General features: G+C 44.4%; 1 protein-coding gene and 1 long non-coding RNA gene across 15 annotated transcripts in view; one reads left to right on the top strand and one right to left on the bottom strand.

The window, feature by feature from the left end:
• MYPN (myopalladin) overlaps positions 1-12,793 on the bottom strand; it is a 346,898-nt gene that overhangs the window by 67,291 nt on the left and 266,814 nt on the right. Inside the window, exon 1 of one of the 14 annotated variants that reach the window (XM_056530272.1) lies at positions 1,368-1,409. The exons of the other annotated variants lie outside the window; for them this stretch is intronic. Coding sequence (XP_056386247.1) covers positions 1,368-1,384 — 17 coding nt within the window. The 5' untranslated portion in view covers positions 1,385-1,409. Of the gene's footprint in view, positions 1-1,367; positions 1,410-12,793 lie in introns of those variants that run through there. 14 annotated transcript variants of the gene reach the window in all.
• LOC130282244 (uncharacterized) overlaps positions 1,445-12,793 on the top strand; it is a 44,862-nt gene continuing 33,513 nt past the window's right edge. The window contains exon 1 of the long non-coding RNA XR_008846302.1: positions 1,445-1,547. This is a non-coding gene — a long non-coding RNA (uncharacterized LOC130282244). The remainder of the gene's footprint in view (positions 1,548-12,793) is intronic.

Below are 12,793 nucleotides of genomic sequence, written 5' to 3'. Positions count from 1 at the left end.
AGTATATAATATGTTTAATAAAAACTTGAAGCCATTGAAGCTCTAATGTGAAATGTGGAATTTAAAATTTCCAATTAATACAGAAGTCCTATATTAATTTAATAAATCAGATTTAAAGTGGTATTCCCATCTCCATAATCAGTTTTTTAGTTGTAGTGCATGTAAAGTTATACACTTTTGTAAGTATTTATATATGTATAATTTTAAAACTTGACTACTTTTCATATTACAGCTGCTTTTTTCTGCCTCTTATTTGCTGTTCATTGTCTAGGCTACAGACCACCTCTCCTTACTGTGGCCAGGCTGCTGCTGACGTCACACACTCTATCTGCACAGCGCAGGAGAGGGATGTTACCTCCAAGAAACCATATCTTATGTAAATATAATCACTAACATGCAGGCACTTCTACTTGTGCACCTGTACTGTGTCAGTGAGATGTGCAAAGTACTAGTAGCGTAGAGAGTGAGTGGAGGTCACCTTCAGAACTCTGCTGTTGACCTGTACCTCACATATGAGAACATGCCTAAGGTACCCAGTTGCTGCATCAGTTCAACACCTTGAACTGTCCAATTCAAGTTCAAGCAAGTCAAGTTCCAAAAGGATAATGTTAAATAGAAAGCCTCAGGCAACTCAGGTCCCATTAGGTCCAGTCTGGTGGTAAGTCCTAACATAGGATTCCTAAGTGAAGAGCAGAGTCAGTGTTTGTTAGCTCCAAAGTCTTATCCAAGTTACTCAGTCAAGTCATCTGTCAGTTCCATCTGTCCAGTCAATTTTAGAGCAGTCTAAAGCCTATCTCAGTCAAGCAAGAAGTTAGTCAAGGAGGACTACAAGTCCCATGTTGCCTAGATTTTGTGATTCTGAAAAGCATCATTCAGTCAATATTGTATTAAATATTGAACTGTTCCTGTTTATCCTGCAAGTTCCTTAAAGTAAAGTTAAAGTAGTTTCCATAACCCTGCATCTGTGGTCTTTATTACCTCAACCCTTGGCTCAGGAGGCTTCTATCCTTGGAGTGTGGAGGTTAACATTATCCTGGCGTCACAAACTCTACTACAGTTACAACACCCTATCTATTCACTACACACGCCACCTCATTAGTCACCACAAATAAGAATATCCAAAGCGTTAGAGGCTGTCACTCGCCCTTAGGCCAAGGTGACAGGTGGATATTTGTCAGATATTTTTCATTTATTCTGCACTGATGTTAATGACAAAACCTTTACTATTGAAAATTAAATAAAAAAAGAAGTGACATGTTACAAATGTACAATTATTTCTGAAAATGTTATTTTTGAGAGGTCACCAATCCCCCAGGTGCCTGATTTTTCTGATAACTCTAGTCGTCTGTTGGTTGGTTACGACCCACCAAGATAGGTCACACATGCTCAGTTCAAACGCATCCTGAAGGTAATGGCAGTTGGTCTCCCCTACACATGTAAGAAAGTGGGAAAGCATGTGCTCTGTTGCATGGCAACTATAGAATAACAGTTCAGAGAGGAAACCCGAAAATTATCAGATCTATGGGGCAGAAGAACTCTACAGGGATGTAAGTAACTTCATTTACATATAAGTAAGTGGTACACAACTGACTTTACTAACTTTGCTTCACAGGACAACTCCTTTAGCCCCTTCCCGCTACAGGATGTATGCATATGTCTTTGCAGATGACATGTTCCTGCAACTGGATGTATGCATATGCGGAACAGGAAATCGGCGGTGGGACCCGGCTGTTAATCCCATCACAAATGATGAAACCAAAATTGCGCCGGTCTGGGCTGTATTAACCCTACAGATACCATGCTGTGACCATAACATCTATAGGATGCATTTGCTGGATCCCGATGGTTGCAATTAGAGATGAGCAAATTTTTGAAAAATGTAATTCGGCCGATTCGCAGAATTTTCCGAAAAAATTAGGTTTGGTCCGAATTTGTATTAAAAACGGCTATCTCTGGCCTACAGAGAGCCTCAATAGGGGTGTAGAACACTTTGTCTTGCTGAAACACGCATAGGGTGTTTGCTGGGTTAGTTAAATAATACTGTTATTCAGTATGACATGCAGATTAGAGCCGTCGCTATTAGAATCACTATTGCAGGGCAGCACAATGACAGAGCCTGGAGATGGCATCAGTATGAGGAGACCATATAGTGGCTGAATGACAAAGTGTGGAGGTGGCGGCAGCATGAGGAGACCATATAGTGGCTGAATGACCCAGCCTAGAGGTGGCAACAGCCTGATGAGACCATAGGGCCTCACAATTGAAACGATTAAAGATATTTTTTAACATTTAAATTGAGGATTTCAAATAGATGAACCTAAAAAGTTTTATTTAATGTGCCAGCAGCATGAGGAGACCACATGGTGGTACAGTGACACAGCCTGGAGGTGGCGGAAGCATGAGGAGACCATATAGTGCCTGAATGACAGCCTGTAGTTGGCAGCAGCATGAGGAGACCATATAGTGGCTGAATAACAGCCTGGAGTTGGCGGCAGCATGAGGAGACCATATAGTGGCTGAATGACACTGTCTGGAGGTGGCAGCAGCATGAGGAGAACATATGGTGGCAGAATGAGACAGCCTGGAGCTGGCATCAGCATGAGGACAAAATATGGTGGCAGTATGAGACAGCCTGGAGGTGACATAAGCAGCATCAGGAGTCCTGAAAGTGACCAGGTGACATAGTGGGGCGGTGGGTGACAATACCAGTACCCAGTGACGAAGGTGGGTGAAAAAAGGAGAACTTAGCATCAGATGTGTGGCATCAGGTGGGTGGCAGGATCCGAAAAGTAGCTGAGGCAGGTAGGCAGAAGAAAACGGTCTCTTTTGTAAAAGTGTTAGTGTACACAAGTAAGTATTGTGGATATGCATTATGTAAAACGTAACTTTTAATAATATTCTTAAGATAAAATATATGTATCCCAAATTTTTTTGAAACCAAACACAAGGAAAAGTTGTGTAGAAAAAAACACCATGTGCCACCTACACCACCAAGTATTGATGTGATGCAAAGACCTCTAAAAGGTGAAAGGGAACAACGTGTGGTTCAATGTAATCGGTGGGGGTAAAAACTTCCCCTGTAAGGCCCTATTCTCACATTATTAATTCCCTTCTTGGCAAGTGTTACTCACCCTAAAAAGGGCCGACCCACATAGGAAACTCCCCATATTTCCACGTAAAAACCCTGTGAAATGGCAGCGTTTGTAGATGTAAATGGGGAGAGGTTCCTGTATGGGGCCTACCTTTTTAAGACAAGTAGCACTTTCCTCAAAAAGGTGGAAGGGAACAACACATTGTCCATTGTAGCAGGTGGGGGTAAAAAATTCCCCTGTAAGGCCCTACTCTCACCTTATTAATTCTCTTCTTGGCAAGTGTTACTCGCCTTAAAAAAGGTGGCCCCACACAGGAAACTCTTCCTATTTCCACCTAAAAACCCTGTGAAATGGCAGTGTTTGTAGGTGTAAATGGGGAGAGGTTCCTGAGTGGCGCCGTCCTTTTTAGGGCGAATAACACTTGCCAAGAAGGGAATTAATAATGCGAGAGTAGGGCCTTACAGGGGAAGTTTTTACCCCCACCGTTAACAATGGACCATATGTTGTTCCCTTCCACCTTTTAGAGATCTTTGCATCACATCAATACTTGGTGGTGTAGGTGGCACATGGTGTTTTTTGCACACCTTTCCTTTTGTTGGATTTAAGAAAAAATTTGGGTACATTTATTTTATCCTAAGAAAAGTTAAGTTTTAGCTAATGCATATCCTCAATACTTACTTGTGGTCTGCTGTCGAGGAATGTCTGTAACTGGGGAGCAGCACCTTAAATATATTTTGCACTATCCATATTTGTGAAGTGTTGGTGTGGCACCATGGTCAATCTACTCTGATGCATCATTGGTGGGTGGAAATCCTGGCTAATCCATGCCTGATTTATCTTCACAAAGGTCAGTCTCTCCACATTTTTCTTGGACAGACGAGTTCTCCGTGGGGTTACTATGGCCCTCGTAACACTAAACACCCGCTCTGATGGCACACTACTGGCAGGGCAGGACAGCTTTTCCAGGGCAAATTCTGCTAGTTGCGGCTACAAATCAAGTTTGGCTGCCCAGAAGACCAGCGGATCTTCAAGGTGTTTTGGCATGGTCATGTCAAGGTATGCCACCACATGCTGGTTCAGGTCCTGCTCCAGGTCTACCTGCTGCCGATGAGTTGCTTCACCATGTGGGTGAAGAAAGGTACTCATCAGTGACTGTAGACTCAGGCTGCTGCTGATGGAGATGGTGCTGCTCCTGCCACTCCACCCCTCCCCAGCAGCCATGGCAGTGGAAGGTGAGCGCAGAGGGCCCCCCCCCCCCAAGTCAGACCTGCGAGAGGATGGATGATGGTAGAGATAGGCACCAGCTAACTGACTACGTAGGATGTCTCTGTAGTGGGTCAGTTTGTCCTCACTCTCAATGAGTGTAAAAAGGCCCCTATTTTGTGCAAGTAGCAAGGGTCCAATAAGGTGGAGAGCCAGAAGTCATCCCGCTGCCGAATGGTGACAATTCGGCGGTCACTAAGTGAGCATGCATCGTGCTATTTTTGCAAGTGACTCCCTGCCTCGATCTTCACTACATATTGCCACAATGTGTATGGGTCCTCTGTCTTGCCTTCCTCATAACCCTTTAGCTCCTCAGGCTGCTCCTGCTCCTTCTCTCCTGTCAGATGATTAGAAAAACCGCCCATGTCGCGAAACCTAAACTGTTCTCCACTGTGCCCCTCCCCCTCCTCCTCTTCCAGTTCAGCCCCCACAGTTCTTATGTGGCCGTGAGATGTAAGTGCCACGTCCCCAGTGCCCTGACCAGGCATAGTATCCAACAAGTGTTGCAGTAAATGAAGCAGTGGAATGACGTCGTTCATCCCATAATCCTGGCTACTGACTAATAAAGTGGCTTCTCAAAGGGCCTAAGCAAAAGGCAGGTGTCAAGTATGAACTGCCACTGGTTGACATTGAAGTTACACAGGGGAGTCCTCCTATCCACTTGGATCATCAAGAAATCGGTAATGGCCTTTCTCTGTTCGTATAATCGGTTCAACATATGGAGGTTGGAATTCCAACATGTGAAAACATCGCAAATCAAACTATGTTGAGGGATACTATTCTAACGCTGCAGCTCAAAAAGGGTGTGCTTTGCAGTGTACGAGTGGCTGAAGTGCATGCAAAGTTTCCTTCCCATTGTTAGGATGTCTTGCAGATGGGGGGAACATTCAGGAATCACTTGACAGCCAGATTGAACACGTGTGTCTTGTTGCAGCGCAGACAAGATGTTCTTCCCATTGTCGGTCACCTTGGTTCCAGTTTTCGTGGAGTAAGCCATGATTTGATTTCTTGATGAATTACTTTTAGCAGTTTCTCCCCTGTGTGACTCCGTTCACCAAGGCAAACCATGTGAAGAACAGAGTGACACCGACGTGCCCTGCACACATGGTATGCTGGAGGGGCACTACGACTTGCCGGTGCAGTGGAGGCTGAGGACACAGTGGAGGATGAGGAGGCGAGTCGCACACTGTCACAGGAACAACAGCCTGAGAGTGTGGAAGCGGAAGTGGCGTGACCTGTCCAAGTTGTTGTTGTGGCTGTGCAGGAACCACATTTACCCAGTGGGATGTAAAGGACATGTATTGTCCCTGACCGTAGTTATAGCTCCACACGTCGGCGCTGCCGTGCACTATGGTACACACCGACAGCCTCAAGGACTGGCCCACCTTCTGTTCCACATAATTGTGCAGGGCTGGTACTGCCTTCTTCGGAAAGAAATGGCGTCTTGGGACTCTCCACCTCGGCTCGGCACTTCAGTCATCATTTCTCTGAAAGGTGCAGAGTCCACCACTTGAAAAGGGAGGGACTGCAGCACCAGCAACAGGAGTACATTCAGCTTCTGCGCCGTTGGATGAGTGGGTGCATACTGTTGTCTCTTGGACATGGCTTTGCTGATGGATTGCTGGCGGAATGACTGACTCAAAGTAGGAGGAGCAGGAGCATCTGGAGCTACAGAAGATTGGTATAACATACAGCTCCCTTTGGCTGAGGTGGTGGAGCCTTGGCTGGCTGAAACAGGGGCCACGGTTCTCCCAGACGCTTTACGGTGACGCTGCATATGTTGACACAGTGCCGTAGTGCCAACATTGGGACGCTGGCCACGCTTCACCTTCTGCTGACAAATCTTGCATGTGGCTAGGTCAACATCCTCCGGATGCTTGATGAAAAACTGCCACACAGCCGAGTAGCTGATTTTCCCACCAACAGTCTGCACTGATTGACTGCTACTGCTGCCGATTCCAGGAACCCCTGTTCCATTACCACCCGGGATGGTAGGCTGCTGCAAAGCAGGTGGTCTACCCCGGGCATGCTTGGCTCCAGACTTTCCACTTCTGCCACCATGCTGACTGACAACCATGCTACTACCTTGCTGGCTCAGCTGCTGCCTCACTGGGCAACCTGCAACCCTCTTCTCCTGATGATGATGAAGCCCCTTCTGCACCTGGCTCCCAAGTGCGGCTTCATCATCATCATCGAGTTGTGTCTGCCCATCACTGATTTCCTCCTCAGGTTCCTCAACAGTGTCTGCTTCAGGAGCCTGAACGCTCGCAAGACACTCCCAAGCCACTCTATTCAGCACTACTTGCCCACCTAGCAGAGGAAGAGGTGGATGTCTCCTCCACTTCTTGGTTGGGCAGTAGCTGCTGGCTGTCCTCTAGATCCTCTTCCCTAAATAGTGGAGCTGAACCCACAGCATAAGATACTTCTGTGGGGGAGGGAACAGCATAGGACAGAGGCAATGGAAGGACAGGGACTGCTCCCGGGCCATGCCAACTGAGGTTGTGTCTGAGGAAACCACTGACTGTTGACTGGGGGTGTCAGATGTCACTTGTGATGAAGTGGATGTCCGTGCTAACCAACCAATGACGGCAGATGGGTTGCTGCTCGAGACACGACCGTTAGCTGATACCGGGAGCTCAGGCCTCTCCTGCTGCCACTTGCCCCTAGTCTGTTGCAACCTCTGCCTGATGAATTTAGGCATCTGCCACTCCTCTGTGCACGTTCTGGCACTTCTCTGCCTGACATACTTAGTGCGTATATGAGGAAAGTACAAAACGCCCAACTACACTTACAACAGTATTTGTCTACAACACCAGCAGGTGTGTACTTTTACCTGGCCTTTCATAGTATCTAAGCCCTTAAGACTTTAACAGGAATAAAATAGTACACGACTTAGATGTACGTATGTGGTATGCACTTATGAGGGGAGGACAATGCGCTCCAGTATGCTTAAAAAAGTATTTGTCTACAACACCAGCAGGTGTGTACTTTTGGCTGGCCTTTCACAATATCTAGTCCCTTAAGACTTTAACAGGAACAAAATGGCACTCCACTCTACATATGTACACACAGGTTATACTTAATAGAGGACAATATGTTTTTAGTGGTCTGTTCACCTTAAATACCTGGCTACTATTAGCTTTTCAGTTGTTGTACACACCAATGCTGCAGCACACAGTCGCTGAGTATTATACATAAAATTGCACTTTCTCAATCTCACTCCCTTCCCTATCAGTGATCCTAGGCTGTATTTGGGCTTGAGGTGAATCGCTGCTGTAAAACACACTGCTTTCTGTCCCTCTCTGCAATAGAATGCTGATGTGACTGGGAGGTTAATAGCTGCTGTAAAAATGCTTTTCTGTGCAACACACACTCCTCTCTGTCCCTCTCTTTCTGCAATAGAACGCTGATGTGACTGGGAGATGAATCGCTGCTGTAAAAATGCTTTTCTGTGCAACACACACTGCTCTCTGTCCCTCTCTCTCTGTAATAGAACACTGATGTGACAGGCCGCAAGATGGCTGCCGATTATATATGGCTGTGATATCACAGGGGTGGCGGGCTGCCACCCATCACAGGGGTGCTCTAAGTATGCTGCATGTGATTCAGGGTCATCCCGCCGACCCTTGTTCCCGCCTTCCCAGGATTCCTTGCCCCATGTTTTCATTTTAGATGCACGGCCCCTGGAGCCTGGACTGCACTTAATGGAGTTTAATGAAGCGATTCGCGCGATCGAATAGCAACGATATTCACATTCGTTACGAATCAAATTTTTCCTTAAATTTGTAACGATTTCAGATCAGATTTCATCAGATTCGATTCGCTCATCCCTAGCTATAACACTTTAAATTTTTCACCTACAGACCCATATAAAGACTTGTTTTTTGCTCCACCAATTTTACTTTGTAATGACATCATTCATTTTACTACCAAATCTACAGTGAAACAAAAAAATATTATATGTGGGGCAAAAATTTTAAAAAAATAAAAATTTGGGGGCTTCCTTTTCTATGCAGTGCACTTGTTGGTATGAATGACACATCTTCTTTATTCTGTAGGTCCATACAATTAAAGTGATACCCAATGTTTTATTTCACTACTTTAAAATTAAAAAAAATAACTTTTTGTACAAAAATGAGTATGCTTGAAATTGTCCTCTTCTGACATCTATAACTTTTTTACTTCTCCATATACAGGGATGTATGAGGGTGATCTGAACTTTTAATATGGAAGGAGTTAATGTATATATTTTTTTACCTTTATTTAACTTTTTGTTGTACACTTTATTGGTCCCCTTAGGGGACTTTTAAGAGGCATCATTAGAATCAGGTTTGGATAACATGCAGTGGGCTGAGACATTGTATTAAGCAATGTCCATGATTTTAAAAGACCCAGCAGGGTAGTAACTCACGGTTAGAAGCTTGTTTCAGAAAATTTCAAGACTTTTATTTCATAACTTCATTTAAATCTTCTTACAAAGTGGAGCAAAGCTGATAGCGGACAAATAGGAGCAATGATCTTCCATCTACTCAACACCTTGGATGCAACGGCATGCCCCCTTAGTCATGCGTACCAGGTGTGGAGAGGGGAAGGATTATATAGGAATCTTCGATAAACACCTGTTCACATTAGGTAAGTTAACAATAATAAACCGCATGCAAAACACTCTATTCTAGAGACAAATTCCCATTAACTGGTGTTTATCGAGGATTCCTATATAATCCTTCCCCTCTCCACACCTGGTACGCATGACTAAGGTGCATGGCCCTGAAACGCCGTTGTGTCCAAGGTGTCGAGTAGATGGAAGATTTTAGCTCCTATTTTTCTGTTATCAGCTTTGCTCCACTTTGTAAGAAGATTTAAATGAAGTAATTAACCCCTTAACGACGCAGGACGTATATTTACGTCCTGCGCCGGCTCCCGCATCGTATCGCGTCGGTCCCGGCACTCATCAATGGCCGGGACCCGCGGCTAATACCACACATCGCCGATCGCGGCGATGTGCGGTATTAACCCTTTAGAAGCGGCGGTCAAAGCTGACCGCCGCTTCTAAAGTGAAAGTGAAAGTGACCCGGCTGCTCAGTCGGGCTGTTCGGGACTGCCGCGGTGAAATCGCGGCATCCCGAACAGCTTGCAGGACACCGGGAGGGCCCTTACCTGCCTCCTCGGTGTCCGATCGGCGAATGACTGCTCCGTGCCTGAGATCCAGGCAGGAGCAGTCAAGCGCCGATAAAGCTGATCACAGGCGTGTTAATACACGCCAGTGATCAGCATAGTAGATCAGTGTGTGCAGTGTTATAGGTCCCTATGGGACCTATAACACTGCGAAAAAAGGGGAAAAAAAGTGTTAATAAAGGATATTTAACCCCTTCCCTAATAAAAGTTTGAATCACCCCCCTTTTTCCCATAAAAAAAATAAAACAGTGTAAAAAAAAATAAAATAAACATATGTGGTATCGCCGTGTGCGTAAATGTCCGAACTATAAAAATATATCATTAATGAAACCGCACGGTCAATGGCGTACGCGCAAAAAAAATTTTGGCCACTTTTTATACCATTAAAAAATGAATAAAAAGTGATCAAAAAGTCAGATCAAAACAAAAATCATACCGATAAAAACTTCAGATCACGGCACAAAAAGTGAGTCCTCATACCGCCCTGTACGTGGAAAAATAAAAAAGTTATAGGGGTCAGAAGAAGACATTTTTAAACGTATACATTTTTCTGCATGTAGTTAGGATTTTTTCCAGAAGTGCGACAAAATCAAACCTATATAAGTAGCCATATGGACCTACAGAATAATGATAAGGTGTAATTGTTACCGTAATATGCACTGCGTAGTAACGGAAGCCCCCAAAAGTTACAAAATGGCGTTTTTTCTTCGATTTTGCCGCACAATGATTTTTTTTCTGTTTGGCCGTGCATTTTTGGGTAAAATGACTAACTAATGTCACTGCAAAGTAGAATTGGCGATGCAAAAAATAAGCCATAATATGGATTTTTAGGTGGAAAATTGAAAGGGTTATGATTTTTAAAAGGTAAGGAGGAAAAAACGAAAGTGCAAAAACTGAAAAACCCTGAGTCCTTAAGGGGTTAAATAAAAGTTTTGAAAATTTCTGAAACGAGCTTCTAATCATGAGTTACTACCCTGCTGGGTGTTTTAAAATCATGGACATTACTTAATACATTGTCTCAGCCCACTGTGTGTACTCCAAACTTGATCTAAAGGGAGGAGTGGAGCTCCCTTGTGGGATACTGCACAATACTGTGTGAATTCAGGCAGACTTTGCTACGAGTGTTTTATATGTATCATTAGAATCCTCATACAGATCAATGCAGTTCTATTCAACTGCATTGGCCTGTGTAATCTGCGATCCATTGGTAGAACCTGGTGAAGCCAGGCTCTATCAAATGAAGAGCCACGAATGGCACAGGAGGAGAGGTGAGCCCTCCTGCTACCTCTACAGTGGATTTACCCCACTAGACCACCAGGGATGGTTTAAATGTCCCTTTAGACGCTGCTGTCAGCTTTGGTCTAAAGGGTTAATAGCTGGCGTGGCAATCGATGCATGCCGGCTACTAACAGTGGTCCCAAGCTACTGAAATCACCTGGGGTTCGCTGGGTGTGGAGCGGGTTCGAGTCAGGAATCTGCTCCATACACCCAGAGCGGCACCATGACGGACTAGATCTATCATCTGTCACAAAGGTTAAGGACACAGCCCATTTTGGGTTTTAGGAAATAGCCAATTTTTATTTTTGTGACTCTTTATTTTCTAACTATTTAATTTTTCCATCCACAGACCCATATGAAGGCCTGTGTTTTGTACAACCAATTGTATTTTGTAATGACACCTTTCTTTTTACCGTAGAATGTACGGTGAAACTAAAAAAATTATTATTTATGGGTGGGAAATTGAAAGGAAAGCCGTAATTTAGCAACTTTTGGGGGGGGGGGTTGTTTTTACGCAATACACTTTATGGTAAAATTACATGTTTTCTTTATTCTGTGAGTCCTTATGATTAAAACAATACCCAATTTGTATAGTTTTTCGATTTTTCTATTAATCTTCCACCAAAGAGTCAAACTTTTTTAACAAAATTTGTATGCCAAAAATCTCCCTATTCTGACCCCTACATCTTTTATTTTTAATTTTTCCATATACAGGGCTGTATGAGGGCTAATTTGTGCAATGATCTGTAGTTTTAATGTATGCCAATTTTATTTGGATGGGACTTTTTGATTTTTTTGTGTATGTAAAATGGGAAAACAAGAATATTTTATGCAATATTTAGATTGCATTCAATTTATAATGCTATGACTATTGAATAGCATTGTACAGTGTGATCGCCGCTCCACTGATACAGCCTGGTTCAGCTAGGCTGCATCGTTGAAGCATTGTTCTGGCAACCAGAGGCAAGAAAGAGGACTCTGTGCTGCCATTTTAGCTTTTATCCCTATTGCAGGGGTCCGGTGAGCATGACTGAGCAACCGACACTTTACTATTAGATGCTGTGACTGATAGCAGCTGTCCCTCACTGCCTATGAAGCAAGTGCAGCTCCTGCACTTGCTTCATAGTCACTTAGAGCTCCAGGGCATACATTAATGCCCTGGTGCAATACGTCCCAGACGGCAAGGGCGTACATGTACCTTTGACCTGTGTCATCTAAGGCTAGTGTAACGCCTGGGCTCTGGCCGGACACGCCGGCCGTGAGCGCTCTCAGCTTATGTCCCCGCTTGCGGCGGGGCTAGGATTCGCATCGTGGGATGCGCCCGCATGCGAATCCCAGCCCGTCACTCACCTCCCTCATCTTCTGCCTCTCCATGTCCTCGCAGCCCTGGCGTACGTGCCCCCGCCTCCTAGGGTGCGCACGCTGGAGCTCTTACTCTTAACCCCTTAAGGACCCAGCCAATTTTTACTGTAGGACCCGGCCATTTTTTGAACATCTGACCACTTTCACTTTAAGCATTAATAACTCTGGGATGCTTTTACCTTTCATTCTGATTCCGAGATAGTTTTTTCGTGACATATTCTACTTTATGTTAGTGGTAAAATTTTCAAATTTTTGCAAGGGGTAATAGGAGAAAATGCCCCCCAAAATTTGTAACCCCATCTCTTCTGAGTATGGAAACACCCCATATGTGGACGTCAAGTGCACTGCAGGCGCACTACAATGTTTAGAAGAGAAGGAGTCACATTTGCTAATTTTGCTGAAATGGGGGGGCATGTCGCATTTAGGAAGCCCCTATGGTGCCAGGACAGCAAAAAAAAAACACATGGCATATTATTTTGGAAACTACACCCCGCAAGGAACGTAACAAGGGGTACAGTGAGCCTTAACCCCCCCACAGGTGTTTGATAAATGTTCATTAAGTGGGATGTGAAAAGGAAAAATTTTATTTTTTTACACTAAAATGCTGGGGTTACCCCAAATTT

This window comes from Hyla sarda, chromosome 7 (assembly GCF_029499605.1).
Source record: "Hyla sarda isolate aHylSar1 chromosome 7, aHylSar1.hap1, whole genome shotgun sequence".
In the NCBI taxonomy this organism is placed as follows: domain Eukaryota; kingdom Metazoa; phylum Chordata; class Amphibia; order Anura; family Hylidae; genus Hyla; species Hyla sarda.
This window is presented reverse-complemented; position numbering and strand designations above follow the sequence as displayed.